The following is an 11431-nucleotide window of genomic DNA, read 5'->3' as shown; positions in this document are numbered from 1 at the left end:
GAAGTAGAAGTGTTGAGACTTCTTTTGTTAACACTGAGCCTCTTGTAACATGGCCTGAATAAGAGCATATGCTTCACGTTTGTGTTGTTTCGAGTTTTCACCGGTCTTCAGTAAAACAACACAAGAATGGGATGTTATTCCTTATGTGAGGAGAATCACAAAGCCAAAGGGTGAGTGGGTTTGCGATTCCTCCCATTCACTTGGACCGTCAATTAAATAATCTCGTGTAAAAATTAATCTCTACTAATCATATTTCTAACTAAACTAAACGACACAACTAGGTAATGCAATTACCAAGAATCATATTTGATCTTTGGCCGCTATATTGGAGAGACACATGTGGTCGCTAAACCAAAGTGAGCTTCCACTCTAGAGTCCTTTTCTGCGAGCCAAACAAACTTTTCTTCAAAGCTAGTTAAAGCCTTAGAACTCTTATATAGCGGCACACATAGAGATTGACGAAAAAAACTCCACAAATCCATTCTCAGTCTCGATGCTTAATAAGTTTGGGCTCATTCATATATATCTGAAACGCGGGATTATGTCTCGACGGATGTAGAAATATCAAAAGAAATTCTTCAAATTTAACTCAGGCATTATCAATCTGAGCCTCGATCGATACGAAAAAAACCCCGCACGTAAATTTGAGTAACTCCGACCAACAATGATTAATGCTGCCAAAATCCTTTGATTTAAGAGGTCGCAAACTTGATTTATGCCCTCCAAGTCTCAAAGCTCGAGGCAGTAGGAGGACATGAAATCTATAGACCCTCCACTGTTAATGAAAAATGTACAGAGACACGAAGTCTATTCATGTCTGGGTGACTTCCCCTTCTTAGTTTGAACCCTTTCTATCTCTATGTTATCTCCCTAATCTTTTGTAATAAGAAAGAAACATCAAGGTTATAGAAGTCATTTCTGAACCCAAAAATCAAAAACAAATGGAATAGGATAGAGTTGCTCTCTCATATAGATAGAATTATAGAGAGAGGGAAAGAAGAGTGAGAAATCTCAGAGAGAGATAGAGAACGAAAGAGAGAGAACCGAAAATGGCGTCGTCCGCTACTCTTACCTTCTTCTCTTCCCCAACAGCAACATCTGCTGTTATTCAAAAGCAAAATCAAATTCTCCATTACTCAAAACCCAACCTCAGTTTCTTCACTTCTTCCTCTTCTCTTTCTTCTCACAAACTCATCTTCTCTTCTTCTTCTTCCTTCTCTTCTCCCCAGAGCTCAAACTTTTCATTTATCACTAGATACTCTGAATCTGAGGCACCTGTTATTGAAGCTGAAGTTGATTCTGAAGTCATTCCTGAACCAACCCAGATAGTTGAAACTACAGAGGAAATCCCTAAACCAGAAGGGATTTTTGCTGTTGTTATGGTGAGTTTTACTACCTTTTAAGTGATTTTTGTTCATACCCACATCTAAATAAGATTTATAATTACCCTAAATAAGATTTGAGCAAGTTTTATAATTACCCTTTTCCTTTTAGGTTTTAACAAATTAGTTTTATAATCTGGGTTTGTTTTGTTTTTCAGATTGGAGGTCGTCAATATATTGTTTTCCCAGGAAGATTTCTCACTACTCAGAGGCTTAAAGGTGCCAATGTCAATGACAAAGTAAGCAATACCATTTCTTTTTGTTTTTGGGTTCTTAGTGTTGAGATTTTGTTCCCTCAGACATATAAACAAACAGTTGACATGTAAAGATAGAATCAACCCGAAGGTCGATTTAAGTTGTCTATCTATCTTCTCAAAGAGCTCACTTACCTTCTGATGTGTGCAATACTTGAATTCTTAATATAGATGTTAGATAGTTTGTTCTCATCCTATACACACTATGAGTGATAGTTTATTGTGTCGTCCACTCGTCCTATACATACTATGAGTTTGGACTAGGAGCATTAATCGGCAACCGTAATATGGCTCATGACAATGAAGAACGAATTAGATCACATGGTTATGTTTCCCAATCTTTCTGAACCACTCCTCAACTACACTTGACTAGCCTCGATTAGTGTATGACCCCCCACTTGATTAGTAAAATGTACCTGAATTTCCATAGCCGTTTAATTTATTGATTTCCAAAAGTATTCTATACGTGAATATGTTAGAGAGCAAAAATGAGGCATCTTTACCATTGTTAGTGAACTTCTCATCTTCAAAGGTGGTTAACTTTAAGTAGGTCAACCACTATTTAATCGTCGAGAAAGATGTTTAGGATAAGAGATTTAATCTACATTTTCCTTAGTTTTCTTTAGGAATTTGTTCTCTATGTTGAGGATTTGAGATATGTACGTCCATATACGGATTTCTAATATCAGAAAAATTCAGATCATCTTGAACAAGGTGTTGCTGGTAGGGATGAAATCAAAAACTTACATTGGAAAACCTGTCGTACCCAATGCTGTCGTTCATGCCATAGTTGAAGATCAGGTATAAAAAGAACTAAAGAAGCTTTATAATATTTCTATCCACTTATCTCAGATGGAACTCATGTTAAATTTTCTTCCCCTATACACACAGGGTTTGAATGATAAAGTAATTGTCTTCAAGTACAAGAAGAAGAAGAATTATCGAAGAACAATTGGTCACAGACAGGTATTTCTCAAAGCTTTTCAGTTATGAACTTATGATAGTCTTTTAGCTTTTCATCACGGGATTTCATTCATCATTAGATAAACAAGCTGGTGTTTGTTTTACTTATTCGTTTGAATCCAACTTGTCTAATCATGACTCATCTGAATCTGCTTCGTCTAGGTTTGACTTATTTTGGTCATGGATACAATAGCATTTTAGTTTACTTCAGATAATATATTCTTGATTTAGACTTATTTTACGTCTGCTTCAATGCACCGAAATTCAGCTCGATTCAGCCATTTTTAGACGAGTCAGATGCGCGGATCAGGCAAAAATATTTGAAATCAACCTGACTCAGACGAGTCTGATATAAATCTCGAGACAAACAAACTCTAACTTATTGAACGAAAATCGGTTTCCTTGATAACTCAAACAAGAATAACTTTGTTGTTCCATACTTGCATTTTCAGCATTGGGTTTATAGTTGTATGTGTTAGACGATTCAGATCTAGGCTGATAAGAACTGCTGGTGATTTGTTTTGCAGCCAAACACAAGGATAAGGATAACAGGCATTACCGGCTATGAAGATGCACCAGCAGTCACACTCGATTCATAGTTTCTTACTGTTCTTTTGTTTGTTGGATGTACTTGTAGTTATTCTTGTTTCATATTCTGTTCTTCATTTGCTTTTCCGTTACATCGATCTCAATGTTAGTCAGAAATCCACAATTTGAACCAAGCTTTGTGGTGGCATGTACTTGGTGGATGCCTGGAACTGGAGTCACTTTTTTCCTTTAACAAATTTTTGTTTCTCATTTATGTTTTCCTGCAGCAATTTTTATTTCTTTTCTAACTAAATTTCCAAGCACTGGCGGCACGAAGTTACAAACCGTGAACTATCTTGGTGTTTGTTTCTCGGTCGTAGTTTGAATCTTCTCGTCTAAGTTTTGGATCGTTTGACTCAAATATATCCAAAACCAACCCAAAATAGCCATTTTAACCTTGCAGGAAATGATCTTCTATGTTGTTGCAACTCTAATCTACAACGTGACATCGTCATCAAGATGGAATATAAGTTCTATAACATTTTTTGATAATTCTCTCATCTAGTTTCCAAAAAGAAAATGAATTGGGAAAATACATTACATTTAGAGTATGATTCAACAACTAATAACAACAATGAATTGGGGAATAATTGTCGAAAAATTTACCCGAGCAGACCAAAATGCTGCTGCTATAAGAGAATCAGTACTTCAGTTTGTCTTCCTCTTTGGTCCTTAAGTTGTGGCATTCACCGCCAAATATGGATATCTGTTTGCTAGTCTGGTGCAGTATGAGAGTCTAAATAGCTTTTATTCGTATGTCCGTTTTCCCTTCAAAATTGTTGGTATTATGGAAACAGATCCGATAAGAAATAGCACTGCGAGCGTCTTAAAATCGTATAGATCCCTGACAGATTTAAGATCCCCCAGAGCAAGGCCAGCCTGATCACAAAATACAACAACATAGCCCTAAAGTTAATAATGAAGTCGGCAAAGTTGGGTAAGGGCATAGAATGTTAAAACATCCTCTTCAGGAACATTAGATTATACCCAACACAAAACAACCTACAACAACATTATACCGACCAAAAAAGGCTGTTACAATAATGTTTATCTAGAGCAATATACGATTTTGTGCAACTCCATGCAAGACGTACATGTACACAATCACACATGATGCCGATTGAAGTGACGACATGCAAGAAGTATCTGACTCTCGAGATTCATATTGATCAATAAATCTCTGCATTTTGACAGTTCGCTAGAGTTCTTCCTGCCAAAATTATGGACCTACTTCTCATCGTAAGAGTTCACTTTTGTCATTGGACCACTACCTAGGCTATGTATGTATTTCCGCCTGGACTGACGAACCTTTTACTTCTTGGTAGGCGGCTGCTTGCATTTGGATAGATGCCCGCACGAAAGAACTACTCTGTAGCTACACGACTCAAGCTAAATGCTATGAGGTCGGTGGGGTAACGAGTCCGGCCCTAAACAAATCTTGGTCCCAATGAAGAATGTTTGCTGCCATGCCAGTTCACTCCAAACTACAGATGTGGACTGGCTGTTCCAAACAAGCAGTCCATTTCAAAGGTCGCCGGGCTCCATTTCTATGGTTGGCCAACTAAACCATAGTATCCATGTGACACAGAATTACAACATGCCACGAGAATAGCATATGTTTTGTAAAGCACATAACAGGGGGATGTCTACTAGAAGTCTAGAACTTCAACGAAAACAAAGAGAGTGTTGTAAAAATATAAAGATTAATGAGAGAAGCAACTAAATAAGGACAGATTAGCTGATATCTACCAACTAATACAAATACTTACCCTGACAGTTATATACGAAGCTGGAAGGAGACCAACCAATGTTGCTAGGAAGAAAATGTGGAACGGTATATCTACTATTGGAGACGCCACATTTATAAATGTGTTGGGCAAAGTTGGAGTAATCCTCAAAAAGAGCATGTAATTTAGCAGCTTGTCTTTGCGCTTAGCTATCTGTAATTTGAACCCAAGTTCCGAGTCAGAAGAATAACTAAATAAGAAACTCAGAAAGTTCAAACAGATCATTGATAAAGTATGTGGAAGCAACTTCGACAAAAAAGAGACATAATTACTATTAACATCAAGAGAATACGCATGAATACCTCAGCTTGGAAGTATTTCAACTTTTCCGACCACAACCAGTTAATCAAAGGTCTTCCGATTAACTTAGACAAGAAATAGCAACACGAAGCCCCAGCTGTGGCATTGAGAACAACCAACAACAAGCCTCTAATAACACCGAAAAGAGCTCCTGCTAGTAATGACATGAATATGGTGCCGGGGATCATGAACGTCTGCATGAAGATGTAGGTCGAACAATAACCTAGGATGAATTGTGCTTTATATTCATTTGCATACGTTGCCAAATGATCTCTGTATTAACAACCATTATCCAATATATATAAGCTTCTAATCAAAGGAACCCAAATGTTCATAACAATACCAGATTTAGTTTCAATCTTAACCCTAAAATAACAGTTTGATTGTGATCAAAATTTAAATAAGAACAAAATTTCTTAAAGTTCCTCCAACAAATTGAAAAAAGGAACCACATTTTCTACTAATACGTTAATCAAAGTAACTTGGGCTACCAGTTGTACTTGAACAAGAAACTACCAAAATCAAATCAAACAGAAAACCCAAACCCTAAAATTTACACGAGGAATCAATTGAATACCCTAAACTGAAAAGTTCTTCATTTTGTCATTATCATCATGAATTTATCAAAAAAAAAAAAAAAACAGGGGGGGTTTTTGAAGATTAAACTTACTTGAGAATTCGAAGATCTGAAATAGAGCGAGGAAATTTAAGAATTCCATATTCAGCAGCTGGCATAGTTAAGTAAATCGAAAAAAGTCCGATCGAGAAAACCAGAAATACAGTAACGGCGGCAGCTAATTCCCAACGAGACAATGGAAATTTTCCACCAAAAGATTTCTTACTAGTTGGAGAATCTTCATTCTGATTTTCCTCATCTCTTTGTTTTCCAAAATCGATAATCAAATTCCTTGGAGCTGCCATTGTTTGAAAACAATTTGTAAGATAATGATTTTTATCTTTTAGGGTAAGATATGATCACCATTAATTAGTGCTTAATCAATTGAAACCCGAAAACCAATTTTCCGATTTGGGGGTTTTGAAATCGTGACGATGAATTCTGAATCGAACCTCAACATAAGAATGTCTCAGTTTAAAATTGATGAATTGGGTATGAAAGGGTGGGGATGATTGGTAAAACCCTAGAAGTGATTCTTGGGATCGATCTGTTACATGTAGTAGATCAATCGAATTTGAAAGAAATCAAAGAATTTGAAGTTTTTGGCGTTCGTTTTCTTCTCTTTTAAGATCGAAATGAACTTTTAAGTGGCATCCGTGTATGGGAAGTTTTATTACGCCCCCTATAAGTATTAAAGACGCCCCCTTCCTTCACCGACTTCCCCCCGTATTTGCTTTGAGGGAGGCGCTTTTAACCCTTATAATGGTGTGTTTAAAACTACCCCTAGCTTCTATTAGGGGTGAATCTGTGAAATTAAAGACTACGAATACCGGAAGACTGGTGAAAACCCAACCAGACCGGACCAAAATTGCAGTTTAGAATGGTTGGTCTTTTTTTTGACTAAAATGGTCTTTAGGTCTAGTTCAGTATTTTTTCTGACAGGTCTGTGGGCCTCGAGCATGACCAGATTAAATGATATATATATATATATATACACTACTATGTTATATCCTTTGTCCTAGGGCGCAAATAGTTGTATTAATTAAATTTGATGAAATTTTAATACGGTGCTTCTATAGGCGCTCTTTCCAAACATGTCACCCAACTTTCCATATTTATTATTGTTATATTTTGGATATCCTAACATGGTGGCATTCTATTTATTGTTTATTTTCTTTTGTTTCATTTTTTTCTTAAACTAGTTATTTTATTTCTAAGAAAGACACGATTATTTTTTTAAAATTGATATTATATTTCTAAGAAAGACTATATTTTAAATTGGAGAGTTCTAGACATTATCTTTTATTAAAAAATGATGTTTGTCCCGGTAGGCGTTTTTCTCTTCTGTTTTATTATATAGATATATTATCCTACAATTAAATGTAAAATATCAAGAAAAATTAAGTACTACATCTTAAAATTAATGGCCAACTAAATGCTAATAATCTTGAAGTCATTTCAACTGAAGTTTTTTATTTTTGAATAATCAATCAAGTTAGACATTATTTTATATTGAATCTCATTGCTCTTATTCTCATTTTTGTTTCGATAAGCTATTGAGTGAAGGAACTATTTGCACAAATTGTTGTCATTGTTGGATCATATTCATTTGATCTCTTCTACACAATATTAGTCTCAAAATAATCTTTTAATTGTTAATATTTGATTAAAATAAAATTTAAACCGAAAAACCAAACTGAAAGACCTGTGTTTTAAATGTGTGATCTATTATTGCGTAGATGTTTTTGGTCAGATTCTTTACATATAAAATCTGAACCACTATAATAGATAACCGTGCAAATATGTCGAAAAACCTGGTTCACTCCTAGCTGCTATATTTTCCATTATAATTTTTGGGTATAAAAGCAAGCATAATATGAGCTTCTTTATAAAAGTTCCCAACCTAAATTTACTTTATTTTATAGACGTATGTAATTTTGAATCCATATATATATATATATATATATATATATATATATATGAAATTATCAAAACAAATCTAGTCTCTCACTCCTAAAGTAGTAGACATTCCTAAGCAGTAACGTGTGGTGGGGGGTGCGGGGGGTGTTCTCCCGCACAGGACCCCCACGGCCCCACCACATGGTCCCTAAAACAAAACTTAGTGTATAACTAGGGTTATAGGATAGAGGCACACTATTACCCAACTTTCTCAATAGTTAACCACCTATTAGTGATGAGACATGAAAATGTCCCATCTGAATCTCTTAACTCAGGTTAGTTAGTGTATGTTGAGCGGCTACTCTGATGATTTGGAAGTTTATGTTGTTCAGGTATCTTCTATGGAATTGTGCTCGAAAATTAGATAAAAACGGGAGAAAGACACGTCTGTGGGCATTTTAGTCATTTGGTGATTATGGTAGTTTGATGATAGGCAGTGTTGGTGCTCGGATGAGAAGCCCACTAACACCTCCGCCCTGTAGACAGTATAGAGATTAGTAAGAAACAGAGAGATTCATCGCTGTTTTCAGAAAAATCAGAAGTTGTAGAGAGAGAGAGACACAGAAAATCAATATATCTTGTTTAATCCTCCTTCATTTCCCTTTTGAAATTTCCTTTTCATATTATAGTTAAAAAAACAATGAATCAATTGTTATTTGTTCATTTGGTGAGAAAAGAAAAAAAGAAAAGAGAAACAGTAGAAAGAGGAGAATTTAGTTGGAGTAAAAGACCGCATTTGGTTCGTAGTTGCTACTGAAAAATAATTTTCCATTGACGCTGGAAAATAATTTTCTCAAGAGGAGCGTTTGGCTACCGTGGGAAAATCAGTGAGAAAAGTTATGTTTTCCTTCCATTTTCTCTTATTCTTCATATTGATTTTACTCTTTGATCATGATTAGCTAAGACTCTTAATCTGAGGTTGATGATGAAACCATATTCGAGCTTTTAGAAACACAAATTATTTGGTTAATTTTTTGAATGTAATTTAATGTTTAAATTGTTTTAATTTGTCAAGTCGATTATCTTTTCACTATCTATGCTTTTAGGTTTGATGTATCGTGCTTAGGTTAAGTCCTTTGACGGTACATACTTATTGATTGATAGATAGTAGTTTAGGAATTCATTTTTTAAATAAGACAATTACAATTTCATGAGTAAAAAAAACCGGTTTTAACGAAAACATCTCCCGGAATCAGGATAGTTCATTATCCAAAATTCTGAGTTACAAAAAGAGAGAGTTAGTCAGTTAATTTTGTGTGTTTGAAAGTGAGATATACGGTGGATTCCAAAACCCTAGGCCATCTCCCCATTGATTTGTTTATTTTATTTGTTTTAGTACTTTAGTATTTTATCACCAAAATCATAAAACCAAAATCAAAACCAAAACAGTACTATTTCTAAGTTTTAGAATAGGTTTAACTAGTCTCTGAGGAACGAACCGGTCTTTCCGGAAATATTACAACTTGACAGCCGTGCACTTGCGGGTGTAGACCTATTTAGGAAACTTTCTAGGCCCATCAATTAGCCTACCCAATTCTCCCTCTTTCATTTTTTTTAGTTTATTCTCTCCCTTATTTATTTAGCTCTTCTCCGACTTCTCTTTAGCCAGTAACTAGGAATCCCACTTACCTTCTTTCTCTATCTACCCACATTCGAGTTAATGTAAATATTATTTAATGACTACTACAACTTATTAATTTTTTTTTTTGTTGAAATCTCTACATCTCACTAGTTACCGTGTTTGTTTCTTCACTTCTTATAAAGAAAAAGAAGCAGACTGGGATTGGCTTTGCTTAGTATTGAAAGTGGATTCTTAAACAAGATTGATTATGGAAGTTTAATTAACGATTTTGCTTCAAAAATTGCGAGAAGAAAATTTTCAAATAGCGACATTAATTATAATCATTTAATTCATAACACAACATTGTGATTCAATTCCCCGATTAAATATTATTTTTATGGTTAGATCACTTACATTTTATGTTTATTATTTTGTGTAAAAAAATTTAACATGTAAAAGGCCCCACTAATATTTTGGCACCGGACCCCCAATTTCTCAGTCACGCCACTGTTCCTAAGCATTGTGCGTATCGTGAGATCATGCTTATTCAAATGGCCATCTTAGATTGTTAATGTCGAGTCATCCGAAATGTTGCATGATTGCCTAATATTGTATATGCGTAAGCGGAAATGTTATCGCCCAATTAAATGTGTATACTTCCTTCTTTCTCTCTCTAAACAAAAATATGTCATTTCTCTCAGCTCACTTTGTATAACAAAAAAAAAAATCCAAGTCCACCTCTCTCTCTCTAAAACCGTTTGTTGCAGAGAGTACCAAACGAGATCATCGATTTTCGACGGAGGGGTCCCTTCGCCGGAATCTCCTTCACAATTGAGGGAGAGTTCCCCTATTTTAGTATTAATTTAATTTTTTTTTTATTTTTACATCTCTCTTCGTCTTTTCGTGATGAGGAAGGTGAAAAGAGACAGTTGGTATGATGGCGGTTATTCGATCTTCATGGGATTTTTCTTCTTCCAATTCACCAATTGAAGATGTCTTACAGAAAGGAAAGAGAAATGGGCATCATAGAACAACTTTAATTTGATTTTTAAGCGAAAATTCGTTGTGGCAGTGCGATCTGTTAGAGGGTTTCGTTTGTGGAGATGTGATCTGATATTTGGTGGTGCAATCTCATTTTTGGTTGTGGTGGTGGTGGTGGTCGGATCTGGTGGTGTTTTCAGTGGCGGTGGTGTGTTCTGTGGTGGTGGTGGTGGTGGTCGGGCATGGTGGTGGTGGTCGGATCTGACGGTGTTTTCAATGGCGGTGGTGTGTTCTGTGGTGGTTTTTCAGAGGAGGTGGTGCTTTCAGTGGTGGTGGTGGTCGGGTCTGGTAGTGTTTTCAGTGGGGGTGGTGTGTTTTGTGGTGATGTTTTTAGTGGTGGTGGTGGTGGTTATGTGGTGGTGGTGTGTTTTGTGGTGTTTTCAGTGGTGGTGGTGTTTTATATGGTGGTAATGGTGTGGAGAAAGGACATCATACGTATTGCATTTTTAGGATCTGACGTCACAACAGATATCGAGAAGATGGAAGGAAAAGAAAAGGCTGATGTATCTTCGCTCAAGAAGATAAAGTTATGAAATAACATAATCTTCAGCTTTAAAATCAAATGTCAATGTCTTTGGTGACATTCATAATTCTCCTCCGAGAAACTTGGTGGTGTTATTGATGCAACCATCATTTGTATCTACTTGGTTCATCCTTCTTCATTAAGTATAACAAACCTCACGACCTTTAGGGTGTTCTCATTCGTGATCTTTAGGATCTTTTTATTTGTGACCTTTATTAGGGTCTTTCTATTTTATTTTTTCAATATTGTACTCCTTCCCTTCATGTTGTCTTTACATTTGTAAGTTTCATGTTGTAATTTACTTTGGTAAATCCGTGTTGTAATCAAAGGAGCCAAAAGTCTCAAAATCATGTAATGTGTTTATTGAATTCCTAAGAACGAATGAAATTCTGGTTTAACTCAAAAAAAAAATTAAATGTGTATACTATTCGAAAAGCTAACATGTTTTTCTTGTGAG

The 11431-nt window shown here is 35.6% G+C and overlaps 2 protein-coding genes across 2 annotated transcripts; one reads left to right on the top strand and one right to left on the bottom strand.

Moving 5' to 3' along the window:
• Positions 1–998: 998 nt before the first annotated feature.
• On the top strand, positions 999–3397 carry RPL21C (Ribosomal protein L21). The gene is made up of 5 exons (XM_086646678.1): positions 999–1382; positions 1541–1621; positions 2336–2437; positions 2528–2602; positions 3127–3397. Exons 1-5 carry the CDS (start codon positions 1050–1052, stop codon positions 3196–3198), a joined length of 663 nt encoding a protein of 220 aa, XP_086502804.1. The 5' UTR covers positions 999–1049; the 3' UTR covers positions 3199–3397.
• A 179-nt stretch (positions 3398–3576) lies between these two features.
• Positions 3577–6550, bottom strand: LOC147532330 (putative membrane protein At4g09580). Its single transcript, XM_086646677.1, has 4 exons — positions 5945–6550; positions 5277–5547; positions 4957–5127; positions 3577–4066 (listed from the first exon to the last, which is right to left on the bottom strand). Exons 1-4 carry the CDS (start codon positions 6193–6195, stop codon positions 3935–3937), a joined length of 825 nt encoding a protein of 274 aa, XP_086502803.1. The 5' UTR covers positions 6196–6550; the 3' UTR covers positions 3577–3934.
• Positions 6551–11431: the final 4881 nt, after the last annotated feature.

This window comes from Eschscholzia californica, unplaced genomic scaffold, assembly GCF_041429995.1.
Source record: "Eschscholzia californica isolate CP2 unplaced genomic scaffold, dmEscCali1.0.p SCAF_6, whole genome shotgun sequence".
NCBI lineage: Eukaryota > Viridiplantae > Streptophyta > Magnoliopsida > Ranunculales > Papaveraceae > Eschscholzia > Eschscholzia californica.
This window is presented reverse-complemented; position numbering and strand designations above follow the sequence as displayed.